Source organism: Puma concolor, chromosome A2 (assembly GCF_028749965.1).
Source record: "Puma concolor isolate L17-30 chromosome A2, mPumCon1.1.hap2, whole genome shotgun sequence".
NCBI lineage: Eukaryota > Metazoa > Chordata > Mammalia > Carnivora > Felidae > Puma > Puma concolor.
Window position 1 is genome coordinate 132,779,988 of NC_141668.1, and position 26,037 is coordinate 132,806,024.

The window sequence follows — 26,037 nt, forward strand, 5'->3', positions numbered from 1 at the left end:
CAGCCCCTCCCGGAAGAGTGTCTTGTCTCTTTAAGAGTCAGAACTCTACTGATTCATGGTACCTTCTGGCAGATTTAAGGCCCCTCTCCCCAAAAAAGAACGCCCTTGCTCCTTCATTGAATATTCATGAGAGGGTGGGGTCACATTTTTGTGACCTGAAAAATGCCATTAATAAATTTGTTGCCTGACACAAAAACACTTCAGGGTGGAGAGCGACCTGCCATGCACCCGTTTAACATCTGATCATAAGCTGACAGTCAAATGAAGCTTTTGTCTCTTTCGCAGCCAGATTAATGGGGGAATTGTCTGCTCCCCCGCTGACCTTATTGAAATTCAGGCATTTGCTTGATTGGAAATATTATCAATATGCTTCCTGGTTTGTTCTAGCCTGCATTAAACGCCTCAGACAGAAAAATAATTTCAAGTGAAACTCCTGGAATTGCTGGGTTAGGATCTGTGGTCTTTTTTTTTTTTTTTTTTTTAATTGAGGGAAAACAGGTAATCATTGATGTCACTACTCCTTTTCCTTGAGTATTTTGAGAAAAATAATCAAGCTGTGACGAGTTTTGTTGTTCGTGCTTTAAGCATAGGCCAAGAAGTTTTTCTCTAAATTTAAAGATGGTGAATAGCTGCCGAAAATGATTGAATTAAACCTGGCACTTAGATCCTGCCCGCCGAGCCAACAAAGTTTCGCATATTGGTGACTTTTTTTTTTTTTTTTGAACACTATACTCAGCTTTAAATAGCATTAAAGAGCAGTGACTATTTCTGATAGAGGTCATCTCCAAGTGCTTATTGAGAGTAGCTTTTGTTGTTGCTGTTGTTGTATAAATAAGAAAGGAATTTAAAGAATTATTTCTTAGCGAACTTGGGGCAGATGCCTTCTTGAGCAGCTGTCGTTCTACAAGGGGAAGTAGCTGGGTTCAGCGACGAGGCACGTTTGGTTGTTATTTATTTCAAGCCCCGTGTCGGGTTAGTTTTCCTGTGCGCGCACAAGCACACTTTGGCGAGCCCGACTCTCGGAAAGAAAGGAGGTGGGGAGCGGTGTGGGGGGTGGGGTGGGGTGGGGAGGCCGAGGCTTGCCTCCACCATCCCCGTGAAGCGAAAGTTCTCTGCAAAGGCCGGTTTTCGAGGAAAGCGCTTCTCTGCTCTTCCCTGGAGCCCCGCATCCCCTTCCGATTCTAAACAGTTGCTCGGAGCAGTCGGGTGTGCGCCGGGCGCGCCGGTTCTCCCCTCCTCTGCCTCTCGGGTTTCTCCGAAAGGTTAGGACAACTCTTTGTCAGTTTCCAAGACGAAACAAACGCGCAACCCAACCCCAAAGCCCCAAACCCGCAGCCCCGGCCGGCGGGAGAGATGCGCGCCGTGCCCGGCTCCCCAGACGTCAGCCAGAGGCAGGTCAAAGGGTTAACAGCAATTAAGAGGAGTTGCTCTAGAGACAAAAGCAGGATTTCGCCAGAGCGTGATTTCACCTGCCGCGCGGAGGGGGCCGGGGCGCGCGGGCGCGGGGAGCGGGCCGCGGAGCCCATTGTGTGGGGCGCGGCGCGGCGCGGCGCGGGGTGTTTAGAGGCGGGTTGTGATTGGTGGAGCAGGGCGGGGCGGGTGGGCGCGGCGCGGCGCGTCTTGTCAGCCCGCGAGCCGGAGCGCCCCTGCGCGCGTGCAGTCCGCCTGCACGCCGAGGCCGCCGGACCCCACGCCCGGCCCGCGCGGGCGCCCCGAGCCGGCTCCGCGCGCCTGGCGGCTACATGGAGAGTGTCAGGTTGGTCCCTATGATTGATCTTTGCCGTTCTGCTCTCCTTCCCCGGGCTCCGCGGTGCCAGCTTCCTGGGGCCTCACCGGGGAAGGCTGGAGCGCCAGAGGGTTTCCAAGTTGAGTCTTTTTAAAAAATAATAACAACAATCGCTGTTTACCAACTTGGGTGGGAGTTGCGCTCTGGAAGTGGAGGAGAGGGAGGGAGGGAAGAGGTGGGATGAAGGGAGCTGCAGGCCTGTGAGTCCTGGAGACAGAGGTTTTCCCCCCTTTCTCTCTCGCTCTTTTTTTTTTTTTTTTTTTAAATGTTCATGGGTGGGGTGTAGTTGAGAGTTGGAGGAAGTCCTGCCTGTGTGTTGCTCTCGCGCTCTCGCTCTCTTTTTCGTTCGCGATTCATTTTCTGCTGGTCTGGCCTTCACGCAGCCACTTTGGTAAAGCCCTCGCCATCACTCCATTCGGGGACGTATCTGGGGTGTGATTTATGTCACTTTCAGAGCGTGTGAAATATACAAGGAGCCTTCCATCGTAGTGTAACCCGTGTGGATGTTTCTTTGCTTCTGATAGTTTGTTTCTATATCTGTCTAGGCTATTTTCAGCTTAGCTGTTTAAATTCAGGGAGTTCACACACAGCGGAGGGGGGGAGGGGGTGAAATAAAGCCCCACACCAAAACAGGCGGGCAAACCAAGGGACACTCCGGCAGGTTGGGGAGGCTCCCAGCGTCTGTTGATCTACTTAGCCGGTTAATTAAGTAGGGAGCAGGGTTTGGGTGAGGGCGTGCAGCCGACTGAGGAATTGCCACGGGGTACTCCAGTCTTCCCCTGCTCTGAGTGTAACTAACTCAACTGTCAAAACTGCCTGAAAGAGGGTCAGTGGAAAGGAGACTTCTTCCCCCCCGCCCCCCCCCCCCAACCCAGAGTCGTGATGGGAAGGAGAGGACCTTTAGGAAGTGGGTGGTAAAGTTTTAGAGCAAAGTACATATAGACTCTTCCTCTTTGGGATTAACTCCTTCAAGGCCTACCAGTTACAAGGAAAATGTAATAATTTTATATTCTTGTCCACACAGACCAAATGTTCTAATCAAACCAATTTAAAAATGCAAATCATCTAATTTCCATAGATTCCAACATTCTGAAAGTGACACATTTGGGGGAAAAATTAAGCCTGATAACAGGAAATGTGAATCATACTATCAATGACTAATCTTGCTTAAGAAAAAAAAAATAACTTACATTTATTTTATCATTAGGAACGCAGTGTTAAAGAAGCTAATTTTTTTTCTTTTAGTTTAATTGAAGTTTTTTTATTTTAGAAGTGGCCCGGTATTGCTTTTTTTGTTCATTTGTAATAGATTTTCTAAGGGGAATGTATATGTGCAATGAGAGGTGGTTATGTGGTAAAGTGTTCAAGCTAGCATGTCATTGTCAAAGACCTCAAACATGATCACATTGAGATTCTAGTTTGGGATTTGATGTGTTGGTGTTATTGTTGTTGAAAAGAATACAAAGCTTTCTTGAGTGTTAAGACTCATCACTAAGTAAACCAAATGAAGACAGAAGCACATTCTGAATCCCCCTCGCATCAATTGAAAAAAAAAAAATGTCTACTTGTATTTTATGTGATTCTTTGTAGCTGCCTGACACATTTCAGTGAAAAGTGTGTAAAAATGAAACCAAAATACAGACTGCCTACCCAGAGACAGTGGCTGACTTACTCTAGGATGTGATAGAGTTGAACTGAAAACGGATTGGGCTGACACTTGATAATCAAAGTTGATTTATTGTTCATTAGTACTGCATTAGCCCTTTCAGGCAAGACAGTTATTTGTGTAGTGGCCTGTCAAGAGTGAGACTGCAAAGCACCTGTCATTTCTAAGGCATGAGATAAGCAACTAAATATTAAGATGATGCAAATAAAAATACATTGGCGCAGATAAAGGGCCATATGATCATAATTTTTTTCTTTTAAAAAACGGGTCAGTATCAATCCAAAAGAAGAGATCTCCTAGAGGTGTATTTTTTTTTTTTTTTTTAACCACAAGGACGACTTACAGAATGAAAGCAAGGGGATTTATATTCTCTTGTTTACTCTAAGAACTTTCTGTCCTACTCATATGTGCAGCTCATCTGATAAAAGCTGGTCAGTTAAAGAAGTAAGCCTAACATGTCACTTATTTAATTTGAGTAATTCAAGAAATGTAGGCTTGCCTTTTGTGTTGTTTTTAAATAAACACATTTCATTAAATGAAACTTTTCTAATCATGGGCTGATTATATGAACGTGTGATGACATCATAGGTAAGCTATGATAATGTCAGATAATAATGTCAAGTGCATTTTCTGCAACATGTTTCATTCCTGATTTTTTTTTCCTTCCCTCCCTGGAAGGGAATGATCTCATGACATATAATAGAAAACAACCTAAGTGTCAAAAGAAAACAAAATTAGTGAACTTTTGTCTGCAGCCATAGAAACGCGGATTAACTCATATTTTTCCAGAGGATGGAATGGAAACATTCTGCATGAGGGTATATAGTGTATTGTCTTCTCAGAATTTTCATTTGACAGGGATTTTAGAGTCTGTGATCTTAATTAAATCTCAACTAGCTGAAATAATGCATCTAAAGGCATGCAGTGTTGCGTAACCTCGCTCAGTTGGTAAACCATAAATCATCAGAAAGCTTATGATAGGAATGGTTGGTTTGGATTTTTTTTGTTGTTGTTTGCAGTTAAATGTACCTTAAAAACAAAACGCTCACCATTGCTGCCTTGTATTTACACGCTGTCAGGAGCTGTCACTTGAAAGATAAACTCTTTCATGACACTGACCAGTTCTGCAACTTTTCAGCCAGGCTCCACACAATTACAAGATACAATGAAATTAAAATCCAGATTAATTAAAAGCAATGAAATTCCAGATTTATCTTGGTTAATTGTGGCAGGAGTGTGTTTGAGTTACTATGTTTCTGAGATAATCAGGAGACAATATTGTGACCAGCTTCTCAGCTTGAACTAAAATTTGAGTAAAAGTGGAATTGGCGAAAAAGGAGGTTGGAGGGATTTATTTTATTATGTGGTTTAGCTGTAGATGAACATCAGTAAAGAGAAACTTAACACTAGGCTCTGAGTAACTGGCCAAATATCATAGCCAGTTAGAATCCACTTCTGGTAGTTCTTTGATTTATAAGCAAGGGATAAGGCAGCACAGTTGACCAGAGAGGGTTGGAATAAATAAATACGTAAATTGCATCTGTGTGTGTTACATGTTAACATATGAATTCGGTGGCAAGGAATAATCATTAAGTAGCTCTTAAATAGTCCAGGTTTTACAGATTCTGCTAGAGCTTGTACATACTGCATTATTTACCTTTAGAGCCTTTTAATCAGCTGTTTTGAACTCCTGCAATTTTTGGTTCGTCTGTATTTCTAGTAGAAGAAGCTGTCTGCATATGAGAATTAGAGAAAGCTATCTTGTGATATATTGAATTTATACACCTTTGTACATAATGTTTCATATAAAGCTGGAATTATGTTGCTGATGAGCTGTAAATCTTTGGGGGCAAAGAAGGAGTGCAGCTTCATGTGTACCTCCCAGGCTAGATTTGGAGGTGGTCATAGCTCCCTAAGCTAAATGTGTTTTTGTTTGGTGAAAGGTTTCTTTTCTTGCAAGCAGCGTGATATTTCTGGACATTCGTTTTAGTCATTCCGTAGTGTGCAAATACTTCCCCCCCGCCCCATACATGGCATTCTACATTTAGCTTTATTTTCTTTCATTTAAAAAAAAAATTCAGGTACCTCTTAGTTTAAGATCCTCTGCACATGGTGGGGACTTGAATTGTCTGGAGAGAGCTAAACTGGGCCTCCACTTTAGGATTGTAGGAATAATCTTCTCTGAGTCCCTCTTCCAACCTGGCAGTTTGTTTGAAGAGAAATTAATTTGGAATGAGAAAAATGAATATTGAACACATGTACTGTCCCTCACTTTCAAATCTGGTTAAAAGCACCTCATCAGTGACTGTGCGGGCTAAATGTTAGGGTGCACTTTTTAAGGATACCTTGGTATCATGTTTTAATTTTTAAGCTTTATCTTGCCCTTAAATCTAAAACATCATTGTTCAAATAACTGAGAACAAGGTAAATCAACAACATCAAAAAGGTCGGCTGCTGTGATTTCTCAAGGGCTTGTTATTTTGTACTTCCCAATTCTATTTGATGTCTTGACAAAACAAGATGACACAGGGGAGAATACATTAAATTTTGATTTTTTTCATCTAACCTGTTACAGCTGTGGCAGCTTAATTCCTTTTACTTTTTCCCGAAGATGGTTTTTTGCACAATTACTCTAATTGTCATACCACTTCGTGAGGTGGGTCCTCACGGGTTTCCCATTTGCCTTGATTTTACTAGGCATTTTTGAACATATTTTGACCTTTAACACGTGGGGAGCTTTTGGTTGGGCTTTGTCTTCATTAGAAATAAATCAGTGAATGGTGAGATTGTCAAAGAAGCAACTGATGTTTTCTCATTAGAATCTAATTTGCACCCCTTAGATTAACTGTGATGTATAAGGTGCAGGTGTCGGAAGCAGGCGTGAGAAAGTGCACAATTGGAGAAACTTAAGTTGTAACTCTGAAAAAGGGTGATTGCACAGCCAGTAAGGCCTTAAAACTTTGGAATGATGTAATTTTGGCCTACCTGCCTGTTTAAATCCCGTGATAGTCCTCCCCCCTCCATCTCATAATGCAGGGGGTGGGGCATATGGATTTGCAAATTTAATTCTTGGTCTTAGAAAATTGTTTTATGGACAAAAGATAAACATTTTACTTTTCTTCCTTGCACAGTATCCGTCAGTCCATAACTGTTTGTACAAACTGTATTCTTTTATTCTAATCATGTATGTATCTCAAATAGCACTGGTACAGTTACTGTCTGTTCTCACTATTTTTGAATAATGCTTCAATGTAAGAGAAGTTATTAAGCCCAGGCCCCTACCATTTCTCTTCAGGAGCTAAAGAACTGTGGATGGACTCTTTCCTGGGGTTCCTGCTTGGGATGGTGCGCCCCCCCCCTCCTGTCTGCAGCCCTTAAAGATGATTTTTGTTGTTGTTAATATAAAATGTCATAGCAGGTTTGATTCCCGTACACTACTACATCGCTCCTACAGGAGAAAGGTTGAGGAAGGAAAGAAGAGCCATTTTCTCTTGATTTAAATAATAGTAATAATAGTTGCTAAGTTGACAAGATCAGTGCTTATTGGATGATTATTTTCATATGTAGCTTCCATTGTTTCCTGTATTTAACAGTCGCTAATGGGAGAAGTGATTTAATTTATGTAAACTTTACATTTTTATGCAAATGAATCTGATATTTATTAGAGCCAAACAATTACGCTGGCACTTAGTGGAGTAACCTTGTATCCATGGGAAATGTTACAGGAGAGTAGTTGAGTTTCCACTAATGCCTCTGCTGTAAACAAATAGGAATTTCTGCCACTTTTTAAGATTTAAAGACAAAAGAGACCTGAGAAGCTTTGCCAGAGATTGCTTATTAGGGATGATAACCTGAAATAACTCCTGATTGGCAGACAAGTCTTGGCCATACAATTCTTCCTGAAAGAAAGATAGCCTCTTTTGATAGAATGTAATAAACAAAATGATAAAAAATGAAATGCTAATTGCATTTTAAAGAGGTCTTTTTTTTTTCTAAAATTTTAATAGGTGGTTGTATTGTTACTGAGAGAACAGTTATGCTAATGACTGACTACTTAGATGATTTTGCATTAATATAATAACCATTACCTGCCTTAATGCTTTGTACAGTATTGTGGCAAAATAGCTAAGTCTAAAAGAGTTCTACAAAAAAGCAGAATTCCATAATGAAACAGAATTATACTTTCCACATGAATAGCAGGCCTTTTTTTTATTATTTTTTGAAGACTGAAATATTATGTCAGAAATGTATTTTCTTTCCTCCATGATACAGCTACCTTGCATGGTATCTGTGTGTATGGTTTTTTTTTTTTTTTTCCTCTTCCTTTCTTTCTTTCTTTCTAAATACCATGGGGAATAGATAGAAGCTTCCTAACTTTTCTGTTTGCCAATATATCAGTTGTATCCTTTGGCTTATTAATTATGAAAAGTGATCTTTCTCAGAGGGGTAACAGTGCAGTATTTATTTTCTTTTACACAGGCTGGCATCTATGTGGTCATATGAAATTTGGCATAGTTTTGGGGTTTTTTGGTTTTATTTTTTTAATGGAGCTACTTTCTTTGTTTGGTTTGGTGTTAGTGTTCTGGCGCCTTCTAATTTAATTTGTTTTGCTGTTGTTAATTAATGAACCAGGTAGCACTGCCTAACCTGGTCAGTTCTCATCCGTACACAGCCTGAAGTCTGGAAGGGACTCAAGTTTCCTGGGACATACATGTGGTGAATAGCAGAGATTAAAATTAGTTTCTAAATTATTAATCCAGATTAATGGAAATAAAACAGTACTTAAATTTTTTTTGTCTTCTCATTTTCATTATTTGTACACACAGCAATTATGAGAAGATGCTGATTACAAAATTGATGTGTATTTACCCCGGACAGTATTTACTTGTCGTTAACGTGAGGGTAAAGAGAAAGAAAAAAAATGATAGCATGTTATTTCCAGTATTTATATCGTGTCATCTCTCCTCCCACCCAATTCCTCCAATTGTCTCCTAGATTAGAAACGAGTATTGTTTCTATGGGCGTTTTTATTTGTTTGTTTGCTTTTTAGATATTTTCCCCCTCCCCATCACCTGCCTTTCCCCAGTGGGAGTAAAAGAAACTAACAAGGCATATTATTTTCATAGTCCTCTGGCCCGTTCAGATGATGGAAAGTCAATGTGAAGTAAAAGAAAACTGTATCAGGCAGAACTGACACAGCCGTGTCCGGGCTTTCACCAGCACTTGCTGATGCTAGGACGTCTTCCCAGTGACTGGTATTAAGGTAGTAGCAGGTCCATACTAGCAGCGTTCCGAGGGCCAGGCACAGCTGAATTTCTGCCATTCCCGCAGGTTCATGTGCACCTGGGATCGGCCACACCCAAATGGTATCAGTCAACAGTGTATCTATCGTGCTGTGTGTGTGTGTGTGCGTGTGTGCGTGTGTGTGTTTTTAATTCACGATTTCCTCTTGTAACTCAACGAAAGAGTGTTAACTGTGTGTGTGTGTTTTTTTTTAAATTCAGTTTTGTATGCTAGCATTCTTTAAATGTCTGCCAGAAGTTTAATTTGAATTTCTGATCCCTGAAGGCAGCTAGACAGAATCATTCTAGTTCTTCATAAATTGCCTTCTATGATTCATTGTTAACTCATAAAACATACTCATTTCTATATTCTCAAACAGTTAAGGTAGTTACAGCATCAGGGATATAATTTTTTTTTTGCACTATTTTTAAATTGTCATTTGAGAAAGAAATCAAGAATTAGTTTAAACTCCCAGTTAAGGCATGAGCCCCGTAGCACAAAAAAACATCAGAATTTATTGTTTTTATCTCAAGGAGAGTATGGTAAATGGCATAGAATCTGGGGGAAAAAAAAAGTTTGGTTTTGACTGAATACTCTCATAGAGGGGCCCATAAATAGTAGAACACTGTAGTTAAAAACTCACATGACTGTTTTAAATACTATTGATTTAAACCACTGGCTAGATTTTATGAATCAAAGTGTAATTTCTAAGCTTTGGCCATATTTCTCAATGCTAAAGCACTCTCTCTTGTGTGCCTTTAGCTGCTTTCCAGACATTCAACACAGGATTAAATGATAGTAGTTACAGTGATCAATAGGTTAAGACCGGTACAATCACTCTTGCCGCTAATGACCTCAGTAGTAATGGGCAATAAAGTGTGGGCTATAATAGCCTCTTGCTGGTACTGCACGCCCTTTGATTCCTAGTATTAGTAGGGACTAGCTACATGAAAAAGTTGGACGTTGGGAGTTAAGAGATGGGATACATTGGCTATATTTCTTAACTATTTAAAACCTTAAGCTATGCTCAGATTTCACCCCCCCCCCCCTTTTCTACGTCATACTGATTTCTGGTCCATTTGGATATGTTTGTTAAAGCCTTCCATAACCTATTTTCAAGACACGTCGGAGCAGAAACTGGGGAAATCTCAGTTTTATCACGTTTATAATAAATTAAGCTCAAACCCACCTTTGAAAGGCTCACAAGCAAACTGGTGTGAAAATGTGGTTTCAGATAGTAAAAGCCAAGTTAAGGCTATCAGGATATAATAGCCCACTTCTGGTTATTCAGAGACCCGATCACCAGGCAGGAGGATTACTCAGGCTTCTTGCCTCTTTCTCTCCTTTGGCTGTGCCTGCTGCTTTAGCATTTTATTACTCATCAGCACCTCCATCAAAATGTCCAAAGGGAAAAAGAAGAGGAGACTCAAGTTCATTTTACTGTTCAGTAACATGACTGCAAACATTGAATAAATAACCCTGGGAAAAGCACGTTTAACTAGTGGCTGTATGTAAGGGTTTATGTCAGTGTTGTGTCTGTATATGTCAGTCCTTTTTATTTTTTTTTAACTTTTAAAATCAATTTTATTGAACTATAATTTACATACAGTAAAATGCACTCAGTACAGTTGGAAGAATTTGGCAGTTGAGTACATTTGTGTGCCTACCACCCCAGTCAAGATAGATGGCATTTCCATCAGCCCCAGAACTTCTCTTGTGCCCCTTTCAAACATAGGCTTTCCATAGTTCTTTTAAAAATTGTGACCAAGAGATAGATTATTCCTATGATGACTCCTGTTATAACACTGTTAATTTCATGTCCATCACCAGTTTCGATCTTACACCACCCTATTCCTGTCTGTTTTCCTGTTCATCACCATCAGAAATTTGGCCCAAGAATATTTATATTGTACGTCATCCAAGAAACGCAGAGGAAAAAAGAAACCTTAAACATGGTTCTTTTGTTTGCTTAATCAAACCTGCCTGTGTGATGATGCAACTCTCAAGGAAAAGTAAACTTCTATTGTGATATGTTGGCTTTAGCAGCTCACAAGATAGTGATTGGCACTCAATACATTTTGAAAAATTCAAAAAGTTTCTTGTGTGTGAAGACAAAGTAGACTAATTGGAATTAATTTGTAGATGGTTAGATGTTTTAATAATGCCTTCTTGTGTTTGCCCTAGATTGAAGGCAAGTTCACTGTTCTAATCATTGGTGATATTTCGTGCTGCAGAGTAGCTTTTTAAAAGGATAATTTATCCATTCATATACATCTGTCCCTTTTTGCATATAAAAATATTCAGACATACCCATCTGTTTTAAATTACAGTGTATCTACATCTACACTTAAAAGGCCACCGCAATAGGAAGAATTTGTTGATGACCTTCCAGAGTTAGGTGAATGAAATTTTTCAAAGGTTCTAGGTCATGTTTTCCAAACAAGGCAAAACTTGCACATAAACATCCCCTCGCACAAAACATGCCCACAACAACAGTGGAGGATGTTCACTGTACGTGAATCTGACCTTCAGGAACCATTTTTAGTTCATCAAAATTAGTGATGCTGAGAAATCGGGACATCAGTGCATAATGACTGTGAAATTAGGAATGAGAGCTCGCTATGCAAATGACAGGACAAATCATGTGAAAAAGTCAAGATAAACTGCGTATTAAGACATTATGTTACATAAAATTAATACTGCATTTCTCCCTTTTGCTTACTGCTCCCCTGAAAGATTTTTTTAATTCTTTTATCTTCTGATCAGCTATTGTCTGCCAGATTTTTTTTTTTAAGTGGCACACAGGCAAAGTGCAAAACATGTTATTACCTTTTATTGTAATACATGAGATGACAGGAGATCCTTTTTAACAAAGTATATCCTTTACTGCTTCTAGCTTCTTGCTGTCACATGTTTGATTAGAAACCAAAGAAAAGTAAGATGCTTAAATATTACTGTTAGAAGACATACAGGTTTTGTCTTTTCTTTCATTGTTTTTTTTTTTTTTCCTTTCCTTTTTATTTGGGGGGGCGATTTTTCATGAAATAGTCTTCTTGTATTACGGGGACTGACAAAATGGTTCTCATGTAGTCTGCAAATTAAACACAAGTACAGTGATTATTTTGAATAGCTAAATTACATTCTAGAAAGCTTGCAGAATTCATAGCATTGTCATTAGGTATCCGCTTGAATACAATTTGTGTAACCTTGGCCAAGACAGCCTGTCATTTTAATGTCAGTGTTTTATCTGAACAAGACATCATCCTTTCAGATACAGTGTGCAGGTTCCTTGCAAAGATGCCCGTGCAGAAACGTGTTAACAGTTGCAAATATGAAATGCTATCAAGTTCATCACTGTAGCTGTTTGTCACAGAAATGTCATGGAAAGCAGCTTTTAATGGTATCACACGGAATATGAAAGAATGGAGACATCTGTATGCCGGGTGAATAAGGAAGGGTAAAAGGCATCATAGGAAAGGTCTGTGTTGAAGTTTGCAAGGTGTGTCCAGGGTTCAGTTACCCACAAGACGAAGCGCTCTTTGACTGTCCTTAACATCACCGTCCACACAGTCAGTGGATCATATCAGCTCCCACCGAGAAGGCACCGATTCCCATTTGCCTTCTTCCCTGAAACAAAATTCGAGTCTGTATGAAACTTCCCGCAGCTGAATTGTCACCAGAGACTCTTACTAAACTGACATCGTTCTCACGGAACCCCAGGTAGCATCTGTTAAGCCTTGACTCCTTGTCCGCTTGCAAGACTGGTCTGCACGCCCGTCAGTGCTGCGAGGTCTTCTTGTGCTTTTCTTCATTTCACGTAAAGTCCGTAATCGATGAAACAGGATCGGTTGCCCCGTCCCCTCTAGAGAAACACCCTGCACGTGGGAAACCGGTCGGTTCTTGAAGCAGGCTCGTGACAGTCTGCCGTTGACCCCGGAAGGCTGAGTGCTGCGTGCGCGCCATTTCCTGGCTTCCTATTTATCCTTCATTAACGTTCTAGGTTCCCGTGTCAGTGGCTATGATGACACCTCAAGTTATCACTCCCCAGCAAATGCAGCAGATCCTGCAGCAACAGGTGCTGAGCCCTCAGCAGCTCCAGGTCCTCCTCCAGCAGCAGCAGGCCCTCATGCTCCAACAGGTAACCGCCCATCCTCCTCCTCACAGGGCCGGTGACTCCATCCGCCCCTCCCTGCCCCTGATCAGTTCCTCTTCCCAGTGAAGGAAAAGCAGAGCAGGGTGGCTGGGGCAGGACTCAGGGAGCAGGTCGGACCCCTGAATAATCGATTTTAGTTTGCGTCCCGGAAAGGGAGGGACCCCGCCTGAAGTGACGGGGTGGGGGTTGGGGGGTCGGGTCCCGGAGAGTCCCCGCCGGGCTGAGATCAGGGCTGTAATTGGACTCGATAAGACTTAGATGGCTTGAGGCTCTTGTGTGTGGTAAGCCCAGGGGCTTGTAAATGGAGGGAGCCGAAGCGAAATGGGGAGCACGTTTAACCGTGACAGCTCTCGAAGTCCCCGTGTCAACTCAGAAGCTCACACAAGTTTTACTCTCAGACATACGGAGGCGTCGCTGAGTTGGTTCCTTTGAAGGGGCAGGGTTCTCTTGACTTCGGTGATGTGTGCTGAGGCAGACATGCGCTTCCGGCTGCCATTGTGCCCCGGGGCCCTAATACTCAGCCTTCACGGACACCTGAACCCAAGAGATGAGATTCAGAAGTAGAGAGACCCATGTTGCTGAGCTGAGGTGGTGGGGACAGGAGGCAGAGGAAGCTGCTCATGCTGTTGGCACAGACACCGTGACCAGCCCACCACCCCGGCCGGCCCCATTCACCCAGAGAGCATGCGCACGTTGCACAGTAGCGATCCGCCAGGCTCTCTCCCCGCAAGGGCACTCTGGCTTTGTTGTACAACCAAAGGTCATCCCTTGCTTTATTTTAATTAGTTTGTGTAGAAAAAGGTATGTTTTTCACCAGTTCATTTTGGAGATTACTTTTCAAACAATGATGCCAGGAATAGTCAGCGTGCGCTGAAATTTACTGTCGCGTTTCAAGCTAAAGGTCAGGCCGTTACAGATAAAAGGATGCTATTTTTCAAATCACAGTTGTGGATGGCACCGAAAGGGACAGTGGGCTGGCGCTACCCTCTGTTACTTACCGCCCTCTCTTTCCTTTGTAGCAGCAGCTTCAAGAGTTTTATAAAAAACAACAGGAACAGTTGCAGCTTCAACTTTTACAACAACAACATGCTGGAAAACAGCCTAAAGAGGTACCGACAATACATATTTTACTTTCAAACCACAGATCCCGGAGGACGATCTAGTGGCTATTAAACTGTCATTCATCTTTTAAATGATTGCACAACTGAGCTATCGGTTCTCAGCTTTCAGGCCGAGAGTTAGTGTCCTGTTCTTTCTGAGATTTCTCTGGGTTCCGCTTGCTTGCTGCCCCAGGCTTGATGCTGGCACTGCGGCGGGTGCCCCACTGGGGAGCGCCGGGAAGCAGGATGGCGGGCAGAACCTTCGAGGCTCCTTTGGCAGACTGGTGCAGCCGCGGGCCGAGTTGGACCTGTGGGGCAAGTGCAGCGCATTCAGCACAGTTTTACCTGGACACACACCTGACATTTTCCCCAGCTCAGGGAGCTTGGGTGTGTGGGGATGGCCCTTTCCTTTGCAAGAGTAAGCTCTTGTGAGGTTGGACAAACAGTAAAGTTAGAGCAAGAATCAGCATTCCTGTCTATGTCCGTTTAACTTCTTCTCACAAGTGACATGCCTATGGCAATCGCTCCGGGCAGGTGGGAGACGGTGTGAGTTACAGGGAAGGGTCCTCTGAGCTCGGGTGACTGGCGCATCACAAAAGCGCATCACCGTGGCTCCTGCGTGCACAGCACTGTGTGAGAGCACGCACGCAGTCCTTGCATGGGCCGTACCACCCCGCGAGGTGACAATGTTAGCTCCGTAAGCGGTACGGCCTTCCCAGGGAGGGTTTCCGTGTCTAACCTTCCCAGTTCCATGTCGGTGAAGGCCAGGCGAGGAGCCTCAGTGTGCATGTGTGCCTTATTGTGACATCTTCCTACGGATTCCAGAGTTATCCGATGTAACTTGGCCTCCTCACGTTCTTACAACGGACTGGAACTCTTTACACCTGTTCACCTTGGGATGACACAGTTGGGAGTTTGGAAAACAGACAGCTCACTGTCCAATTTAACAGCTTCTTCGCTGGCCCTAAGCAAGCAGCCCCTTCCGTTAGCTTGGCGGGGAGCCTTACACGGCGACTCTCCACATCCCTGCCCCTCACGTGAGTGTGAATGCCGGGCAGCACTGATTTTCCACCCTGGGAATGACGCACACATTCTTCCTTGGCCGGCTCCTCCCTCAGCATCAGTTGGGTACTTTATCCATGCCCTGCCAAGTTTTCACCCTGGAGTCCTGTTCAGCAGCCTGGATGTAAACCCCCGCAGAGTAGGGGCAGTTTGGGGGTGAAGGGGAGGAGGTGTTTCAATGAAAACGCGGACACAGCCTAAGTACAGTGGCACGCTACCGGGCGCTGCTCTAATAAAAAAGGGAACAGATTAAAAAGTGTCTAAAATGTAAATCTAAAGGACTAACAGTAATTAAAATGGAAATGGCACAGGGAGGGAAGGCATGTAATTGTGAGATATCACTGTGCAGAAGGCTCTCAGCTTTGTTTTGCTGGCTGTTTTTCTAATTCAGTAGGGCTTACTCATCAGTGGCAGTTCAATGCGCGTTAATGACTCTGGGATTGCAGGCATCACTCTGGACAAAGAAATGATTATTGTGCGGTCAAAAGAAGTTCAAAGACAAGAAGGGAATTTCAGTTTTTTCCTTAGAGATCCACATTCAAGAGCATATAAATTAAGCCAAATGTTAAAAACCACAGTCTGAAAGCTGACTTCAAAGTCACAACTCTCTAATTAATGAACTGCGAGCTTCAGTTTGGACAAGTTGTGGTTTGATGCGCCCATAAATCAACATGACAGGCCTGTTTCACAGTCTCAGACAGTGCTTGTCATTGAGTCACATCAGATGTAAACACAGCAGAAAAAAGAAGGGATATGAAGGAGGTGCAATTGATCAACAGAATTGGTAAAAACCCACTTTTGAAGCACATTATGCATGATCACAGGAAATGGTTACAGCCTCAAGAGGTTTCCCCTTCTGCTGTTGCTTTTTTGAATCCGATTTCTAACAGCCTTCAAAAGGGAGAATAAGAATTATGGAGTTTCTCCCCTGTGGCTCGCAGGCAATAACCCCCTGTTGTTATTTTGTGCTTCTTTCTTTTCAAAGGCATCAAAATTTAGTTTTTTAAAGATCTTTAACTCTATATTTGAAGACAAACAAAAAAGGGCTGCCACTGTCATTCTTATCAGTTACCAGGGATTGTGTTTTTTCTTTCTGTTGCCACTTCTTATTAACCTCTTATTTGGTCTGTTAGACATAGTTTGGAATGCACGTCTGCACGCTGAGAGAACATGAAAGTTCAGATGAGCTCAGAGGGCAGATAAAGAAATGTGAAGGCGAAAGTTACACAGCAGAAGGAAGGATAAAAGTTAACTCGCCCAAATTGCTGCTGTCAGCAAGGGGGGGCGTCTCGGCACACAATTAGGATGGTGGTGTCCGAGTCTGGAAAGGGAGCCCGGGAGAGAAGGGAGAACTCTGGACCAGAACGAGGAGGAGGTGAGACCTTGTAGTAGCCTTTTTTGCATCTGTAGGACAGGAGCTTTGCTGTGGTCCCATTTTTGTCATCCGCTCCCAAGGCGAACGTGATACAAGACATGGGTCGTCTTCACATCCCGAGGGGTAGGCAGACCGGCGGGCGGGTCTCCTTGGATCCCCCCGTGTGTGTTGGTGGTGCCCCTGGAGTTGGCCGACAGCTTTTGTAACCACGATGAAGAGACCCTTATTTTCCCGAGGTAAGGGGGCAGTCTCCTGAAATGCTGATCCAGGTGGTGGTCCTTTTGTGCTACAGTCAAATGGAGTCACATGGTAGCAATTTCAGGATGTGGACTGGTGGTTATGATTTTAACAAGGTTTGAGCTTGGATGTTGACAGATGGAACAAGTATATTAATTTACTGAATCCCCAGTCATTAGTGGCTCATAATTTTGAATCGTCAGCCCCCGCCGCCGCCACCCTTTTCCCCTTTTCGATGACCTCTGCAGTAAGACACTTGATCCCGAGCCAGAACAATGTATCTTTACTCAACTTTTTTCTAAAGTTGCCTCGAGATGTTTCCTCGAGAAAGTTAGGCTCCCCATGGAGTTAGACCTAAGACCTTCTTAGGAGACGACCTTCTCTAGCCCCATACAGCTTCTTAAGTGACTGCCCGTTCATATTTGCCAGAACGGGTATGGAAAATTGAAGGCAGAATTAATTTTAAGTCAGGCTACCAAAAAAAAAAAAAAAAAAAAAAAAAAAATCCCATCCTGTGCGGGTGAGGTAGGCTCGGTTGATTGTTTTAAAAGGGCCGTTTGTCCGGGCAGTTATGACAGTTTATGTTAGGCAGCAGGGAGGAGCCGAAGAAAGGAAAACAGACCTTTGACTGCAGCTCTAGGGAGGGGATCTGAAATGCAAGGTTTATCAGGGCATTTTAGCATTTTAACACTGACTACTGACCTGTCCAGGGGACTGCGTGGAGACCTTTTTTGTGTGCATTCAATTGTGAGAAGTAAACAAACTGGCTCGTATCCTGTGTTTGGTAACTGGGTGGGGAGCACAGTTTGGCAACCAGTGTTGCTTTTAAATTCTTTCTTTGGACAATGGGCCTTGTATACTTTTATATCCTGGCTTTTCAAACGTGGACAGCTTTCATGAGCTTTTCCTAGGGATGGCCACAGAGACAACAGAAAAGCCATCAGTCATTTTATATAAATACAAAATTTTTAAACATTTCATTTACAGTAAGACAGGAAACGCTCTCCCCAAACTCCAGCACCCCCTCTCCATTATTTTTGACTTCAAGAAGAGCTGGTTCCTCGATCTTTTATTGTGTATCCATGTTGTTTTTTTCTCTTCCTTCCTCCTCCTCTTTTTTTTTTAAGTGTCATGAATTAATATCTGTTGAAGAAGTGAAAAAATCATTTTGACACGAATATAACTATCATTGGGTTTTACATTAATGTGATAACTTGGGAAGGGGTGAAAACAATTGGATCATTTTATGCATGCTGTTCATAAAATGAAAACACTGGCTTTTCATTTAAATGTATTTAAATTTTTGTTGTTAGTGGTATAGAATTTGTTTTTTGGAGTGAAACTCAATTAACTTTCTCAGTGGCACGGTAGTAAGTCTGAAATTGGTTGCTAATATGAGAATGACGGTTTTTACTGCAAAATAAACTGCATGGAGACCGAAAGGAAACCACCATTTTTCTCTTCCTTTGAACTTTTGCATCAGAAGGTCTTGATGCACATAGCATTTTATGGATGTATCAGATCAAGGTCATGTGTTAGGTTAAGTGGATGCAGTTGTTTGTAAAGTATAGTTATTAGAACCTCTGAAAGGGTTGTGTAGTCCCTCCTAGTTGCGAAAGTCTCCCTGATGTTCTGAATGATACTCAGAATTAGGAAGGAAAACAGATCTTGTTCTTTTCTCTAAGAACCTTTTTCTTGGGCCACAGTTTGGGAAGGGTTAAGGCTGCTTTCATAATTGTTAGCCATAATGTGGCTAAGACCTCCACCTCGATTTGATTCCTAGTAGATTAAGGATATTAGATAATTTCCTTCTATTTATTGTACTACTGCGCTGTATTATCTTTCTATCACTCAGATAATTACTGAGGAAATCTACATTAATTTTTTTTGGCTGGAGCGAGGCCTGCTAAACACAGGAATGATGTATTGATGTTTTACACAACAAAAGTTTTCCTCCTGTCATTGTCCAATCAACAAAAAGATATTTATCATACCGTAAAGCCCCTTCTTTTCAAGAACAAAGCGGGGCGGGTGAAGCAGGCCAGGGGAGCTGACCTGGGGGTTTCTGAAACTCAAGCCAAGTGAAGGCATCTGAAGCTTAAAGTGTCCTTCATATTAAACACTCACAGTGGAGTACGATGTTGTTTGCTAAATTATGAATGTGTGTAATTAAAATCTAGTGGCTGTTTCTATGAAAGATTTACAATGTTATTTCATCGTTTGTCATGGCTAATTAACAATATTAGATGAAGTTTTTCTTCTTCAAAGGTCTGAGTTTTTCTCATTTATTTATGTCAGGAGTGATAAACAGAGTAGTTAAAAGCTGCCGGTGCAGGCAAGAGGAAACCAACTTGTTATTCCATACCCCCCCAAGGTTCAGGGTTCAAATCCCTGCAGACTGGAATGGTGCATTCCTTCTCTGTAGTGCGAGTGATTGAACATTGGAGAGTCTGGAAGTTCACATCTCGACTCTAAAAACTCAGGACTTTCTAACTGTAGGTTTTGAAAAGCTGACTGGACCAACAGAGTATATTTCTGGGCCCCAGGCAGCAGAAAGGGAATGCCTCCAGCATCTCCCCCACCCTCCTCATTCTCCTCAAACGTCATAGGTGCTGTCCTTTGTTTTGTTTTGTTTTGAATTTTTTAATGTTTATCGTCATTTATTTTTGCGACAGAGCATGAGCGGGGGAGGGGCAGAGAGAGAGAAGGAGACACAGAATCCGAAACAGGCTCCAGGCTCCGAGCTGTCAGCACAGAGCCCGACGCGGGGCTCGAACTCATGAGCCGTGAGGTCATGACCTGAGCCGAAGTCGGATGTTTAACTGACCGAGCCACCCAGGCGCCCTGGGTGCTGTCCTTTTTGCACCAGCCTGGACGCTGAGCCCTCCGCCAGCCCCCAGTAAGCCTCGGGCTTTGGCCGTGGCAGCATGTTGCGAGACACCCACACTTGGAAACTTCCCCGGGAAGCGGCCGTCTCATCTTTTCCTTCCTGGTCTCTTACAGCAGCAGCAGGTGGCTACCCAGCAGTTGGCTTTTCAGCAGCAGCTTCTACAGATGCAGCAGTTACAGCAGCAGCACCTCCTGTCTCTGCAGCGCCAAGGCCTTCTCACAATTCAGCCCGGGCAGCCCGCCCTTCCCCTGCAGCCCCTCGCGCAAGGTAAGCCTCCGTGAGCCGGCCGTGAGCCTGGCGGCGCGGCCCCGCGAAGACCGTGGGGCAGAGGTGGGGCCGTCTGTTGGGACAGTCCGGCTAGCTCATCGGTGGGGAGACGGTCCACCTGCAGCAAGCATGTGCTGACTTCAGAGAAAAGGCTGCGTGAGGTCACCAGGATGAAGGGCTTGTTGGTGGCAGCTTGAAGACCTGGGGTGGTCTGATGCTGAGCGGTAGCAGAGGAATCCCACTGTGGCGCCTTCTTGGAGTACGAGAAAGCGGCACCACCTTGACGTAGCATTTTAATCAGGTCCAGCGTTGTCGGCTTGGAATCACGAATGAATTTTCTCGAAGGCTCTTGTTGGCCACGTTGAGGTGTATTTTATGTCCTGTAACTTGTTCTGTTTGAAAGCTTAGCAGTGCTTCCTTAAATGCCACTTTTTAATTGCTAGGGATAAATCCAGGTTTATTTTTTGATCAGCTATCCAGATGCATCTCTTTGGTTGGGTTTTCTTTTTTTCATTGCTTATTTGCTTTCGTCTCTTGGTTGTTTTTTGTTTATTTATTTTTAAGAGAGAGAGACAGTGAGAGAGAGAGAGACAGAGAGAATGTGTGCAAGCAAGGGAGAGGCAGAGAGAGAGGGAGACAGAGGCTAGGAAGCGGGCTCCGTGCTGAGAGGGGAGAGCCCGACGTGGAACTCGAACTCACAGACCGTGAGATCACGACCTGAGAGCCAAGGTCGGACGCTTCACTGAGCCACGGAGGCGCCCCACATCTGTTGGTTTTTGAGCAAGTTCAGTTCTACGCTCATCAGAACAGCTAGCATATCTAGCTCTTCTCTTCAAAAACTAGAGTTCCTTGAAAATGAACAAGATTTGATGGGTTTCAAAATTTCTTTTGAGAAGCCATTGACGTGTTATTACAGTGGGTGTTGAACATCAGAAACAGATGAGGATTCTAGCCATTTTAGGACATCGTCATGGTTTAAGCAACTCATGGACATGCGTAATGTGAATGCAAGTGGATTATTCAGAGGCAGAAAGAAGGAAAAGTATGGAAGGAAAGAAAGTATCCTGCCATGTTTTGAAATACCAATCCCCCGTCTTGTGCACGTTTCAGTTGCCCGCTCAGGGCCCCCAGGCTTTGTAATTCTAAAGGCTTGGATGTATATGTTTGAGCCTTAAAGACTAGTAGCTAATTTTGGTCAAGTCTTAGATTCATTTACCTTCTGAAGAGGGTTGAAAATGGGGAACCTCCTTCACCCTTCATGGTGATTAAGACCTGCTCATTTGTTCAGTAACTTTAGATGTCATGTGAAGCCAGTGAGGCATGTCTACATTTGAATCTTTCTCGAGTCAACCACACCCAACTTCTATTCCTTCCGGGGTTTTTTGTTTTTGTTTATGTTTTCAGTGCTGAAACTGGGCTTTTCCCTCTCATGTCCCTCTTGGCCCTCCTCCCCTTTTTGCCATTACTGCCCAACTACTGGGTACATGATCAGCATCCCCAGCGGCTGTCAAAATAGAAGATTTGGTAACCGAGCAATACAAGGGGCGAGGAAAGGACACATCGCCTAATGCATTTTTGTGCTTGCAAAATGTTACAACGTGCATTAATTACACCTTCGGGTTTATAGTTGGAAACATTGCAGGCTGTTCTGACACACCCACTGGACTCAGGCTTCAACCTCTCATCTTTTCCCACCGCTCCTATACTATTAAGTTTGCTCACTAAGGTTCATTGTTATAGTACATCAGTTAAGCTGTCCAAAAGAGGGCAATTGGGCAGTGACAAGACAAGCTCATGTGTAATGTGAAAGAAATGAATGTGCTGATGCATGAAGTGTAATCTCTGCAGTAACATATCAGAGACACCAGTAGGTAATTCACTAGTCATGGCATTGATTGATATGCTTAGCAATCTGCTAGAACTATTAGCCCCTGCACCATTAGGAAGAAGCGTATTTAAAATCCAAGGGGTGCCCTTATGTGTGCCCAAGATACGTAAATGTAAATCCAGTATTTCTAGAGTCCTGTTCTGGCAGTGAAGTGAAAGCTACCATTGTCATTGCCATCTTTTGTGGAATCCGGAGCCTGGTTTTGTCTCTCCTACCCCGTCGCCCAAAGTGGCTTGAGAATTCAGTCATGTTGGACTACAACACAATTTTTTTTTATCAGAGACATGATGGCTTAAAACTGATGTCATTATGAGGTTTAAATCAACTTTCTGCTTGCTTGAACATGGTCACCTGGGTATGGATGTACAAGGACAAAAAAAGGTTGATCAACTCTGTTTGTCTTTGAGCCAGTGATACCTGGGGTTGTAAAATTGAGTTCCACGAGCAGTAATCTGTCAACTGTCCCCACAACATACATTTTTTAAGCCTGTGTCTGCATTTTCTTTTATAATGAAGGGGTCGGTTGTCCTGGAAAAAGAAATGTAGTAAGGCACAGAGGTTATGTGTTACAAATGCCAGTGGTGGCCACTTTGTGATGCAGTCACCAAGGTTCTTTTACATACCTGCTCATGGCCTTGGCTAAGTCACCTTAAACATGTATAAATATGAAAGTATGAATAGACAGTAATATTTCAAAGGCCTTTTTTTTTTTTTTGCCTGAAGGCATTATGTTATGAAATGGAAGGACGTTTTTGTTGTTTTTAAGAGTACTCTAGAGTCTTCTCCGGTTTATATAATGAGCACATGGGCTTTTCTCTCTGATTTCTTGAAGCATCTGAATCCACCCCCCCCACCCCAAAATCAGTAATTCCGTAAGAAGTATATTTTCATTATTATTCCCACCTTTGAATTTTTAAAATGGGAACTGTAGATTACATGGTTGGTATATATACCTATAATGAATTTAACGTGGTACCGTTATTCCTTTCTACCACATTGGAAATATGTGTGATGCTTTTTGGAAAATTGATAACTGTTTAGTCTGATGAGTGACTAGCTTGCCTTTTATCTGTCTTAATTCTATCATGAGATCCCAGCTGCCAAATAGCAGCATCCTCCTGTAGATAGTACGCACTGAAGTAACAGTTTAACCTCACGAACAAGGTGTAGCATTGATGGAGGAGAGTGATTTGACTGCCTCTCTGTAGATCAGATGAGGATGTTCTTAAACGTAATTATCACAGTCAAATTTGACCCCGAAGTATGCCTGTTGTCAGTGAGTTGCTGTTTTATTTACCATTTCCCCCTGTGAGTGATGAAACGCATTTGCCAGCCCACTGGAATAAAAGGAAAGTGGAATAACATTAATGTACTCTTAGGTGTAACAAGTGTAACAAGACATTTGCCTTTGTCTTTATTGGCTGGATAAACAGCTTGCTGTTCAAAGAACTTCAAAGTTCCACTTTTCTTGGAGGGAAAGTGTTAACGCAGTTGTTCGAAACCGTGTTCTTCCATTTTTTTCACCTCCCATGCAGCTGACCCAGAAATCAATTAGTTTGAGTTGAAAAATAGGCGGCTTGTTCTTTTCATGTGTATTTACTCCCCGGAAAATAAAAATAGGTGTTGACTTGTGTGGCTTTCTATCAATATGCTATCATCCACAGACAAGCCCATTCACTCTTGTTTCCATTGAGTAAACAGTGGTCGGAGGGTCAGCCATATTCACAGGTAATTGTTGGTGTGCGGACATCAGTGGCAGGCCTGTTAGCTACAAACACATCCCACATGTCACTTCGGAAGGTGTTTGAAAATAATAGCCCAGATGCAGCAGAACCGGACGCGGGATTGTGTAGTGACCTTTCCCTTTGTTTAATTTGCCTCCGAGGCTTAATTTCAGGGGACAAGTAATAATTGAATATGCCTAATAACTAAATGCTCATTTGGGACAAAATCCATCAAAATATAATTGGCATTTGATTTTTATGAAGGGAGAAGAAAACCGAGTTGGCTGTCGAGGATGCGTTCTAAGAATATCTGACCACTTAATGTATCATTGGAAGCCTCCTTTTATAATATATATTAATTGCAAATACTTGAGCATTTGAACATTTTCGTGGAGAACCGTTAGGAGAGACCAACTGTTTTTGTTAACGCTCCTCTCAGAAAGGCGGGGAAGGTTATTGGTCTGCTGTGCAATAATTTACTCCTCTTTGATATGCAAACGATCCACGGTGAATATAAAAAAATCCTATCAGACTCATTTCACAGTTCTTAACCACTCGGATTCTCTGGAGTCCATTGCCTCATTAGACCAGTGCTCTCCAATGCTAGCATAATTAAAATCTTTAACAGTTTAGCAAAGTAAAGATGTTTGGCTGATCACGTTGAGATGATTATCTATCCATTGTATTCTAAATGACAAAAATAAATTAAATTTAGACCTTGGCATTTTTTATTATGTGTTTCAAATGAATATAATGCACACAGCCTTCTTTTTTAATTCAATACCTTAGGTTTGGTAAGAAACACGCCTGTTTCGGGTGCTTCTATATAGTCAGAAAATGGCAGGCTTTCTAGGATAGCTGTGTTACAGTTGATTGAAACAATGAACTGCAGTCCAGACATCCAGTTCTAATGTGGAATTGCCTTATGCTGTACAGGGTTTACGATTTCCTTTCGCTGTCCTTTAGAAGGAACTGCTGTTTTTTGTTTGTTGGTGTCGTGAGCTACCATGTAGAATCTTTTTCTTCTCTGCCTGTATGCGCTAGCATATGCATTGAGGTAGGATTTGGAAATCATGGGCTGTAGAGGCATGCCTCTAAATAAAAATGATGAGGCCATGATAGCGAGATCGACGTACTGATTCTGTCTCCTCTTGGGGAAGATACAGGTTGACACTTACTCCTCAAGACCCAGGTCCATTTTGACCCCCTTAGGACACGAGAGAACTTTATTACTCCAAGTTTATTTTATGTTTGCATTTTATTCTGCAATGGTTCATTAGCATTGATCTAAGAAATGACAGTAATAATAGTGTTACTTGTTAAAAAAAAAAAAGTTACACAGTTTTTCAGTAGACACATCCATCAATTAAGCATGTGGTACTAGAAACCAAAATTAATGAGGAAGATAGGTGTGTTAATGAAATAATCATAGTATAATCAATTTGAATGTTAAAAGTTGAAAAGCATTTCAGGAAGACGATATGAATTCATAACTTATGTCTAAAAGTGATTAATAAAAACTATATTTAATAACAAAGCTATTTGTCATCATTTAAGACTTAAGCACAAAAATTATTCATTTTGTGGTTCCTGTTGTCATCATAGTAGAGTTGAACGAATTTATTTTGAGCCCCTTCTTTGTGTCTAAAAATACAACATCTATCTCCTTTTCAAAAATCTAGAAACAACAGTTTGGATGGAAGCATACCGTCTCTGCAAAGTAACTGTGTTTGGAATCCTTTCCACAGAGGTCTTCTATGTGTGACGAGGGCACTTCACCTTGGCTGTTCAGTGGGGGGACACGGTTGTTGCTGACCGTACTTGCCTTACTTGGGAGGGGGGCAAACGCACACACCAAAAAAAAAAAAAAAAGAAAGAAAGAAAGAAAAAAAAAAAACCCTAACACTAGGCTTTGTTTACTGACTCTTTGATTTAATTACTGTTTGAAGAGGACGGAATTAGCTGTTAATTGATTTAATTATCCAATTTGTTTGTTTCAGGCATGATTCCAACTGAACTGCAGCAGCTCTGGAAAGAAGTGACAAGTGCTCATAGTGCAGAAGAAACCGCAGGCAGCAATCACAGCAGTTTGGATCTGACCACGACATGTGTCTCCTCCTCTGCACCTTCCAAGACCTCCTTAATAATGAACCCACATGCCTCTACCAACGGACAGCTCTCAGTCCACACCCCCAAAAGGGAAAGGTAGGAATGAGCCGCTGAGCTGTGTCCAGAACGGTCTCTGCCACAGGCGGGGTGGGTGGCCTTGTTCAGCCATATCTCAGCGATCCCTAATTGGATCCATGTGACTTGAATGTGCCTATAATTACTTTAAGAATGTGTTCAATATGGTTTGGGTGTGAAGCATCTAATTATTTTCACCTTTTCAACATGGAATTAGCGCTTATATAGGTCTACCCTTAAGCTTAAGAACCCAGGCAGGGTTAGTTTTTCCCTGCATGGGTTGGATTTCAAGGGCCCAGGCTTATTCTTTGGGCCAAGGGCTCACCCCACGCAAGCTGAACTCCTGGGCTCGAAACACCTTCTTAGGGAGTAGCAGAGTCTGGTACTAGCAATTGTGAGTCACAGGTCAAGAAAAGGTAGCA

General features: G+C 42.6%; 1 protein-coding gene across 11 annotated transcripts in view; it reads left to right on the forward strand.

Moving 5' to 3' along the window:
* Positions 1 to 26,037, forward strand: part of FOXP1 (forkhead box P1) — a 512,855-nt gene that overhangs the window by 401,549 nt on the left and 85,269 nt on the right. For 10 of the 11 annotated variants that reach the window (XM_086697593.1, XM_086697592.1, XM_086697602.1 and 7 more), the window contains 4 exons: positions 12,736 to 12,873; positions 13,908 to 13,997; positions 19,666 to 19,819; positions 25,432 to 25,636. In XM_086697593.1, coding sequence (XP_086553719.1) covers positions 12,736 to 12,873; positions 13,908 to 13,997; positions 19,666 to 19,819; positions 25,432 to 25,636 — 587 coding nt within the window. The remainder of the gene's footprint in view (positions 1 to 12,735; positions 12,874 to 13,907; positions 13,998 to 19,665; positions 19,820 to 25,431; positions 25,637 to 26,037) is intronic. The other variant, XM_086697597.1, reaches the window with a different exon arrangement.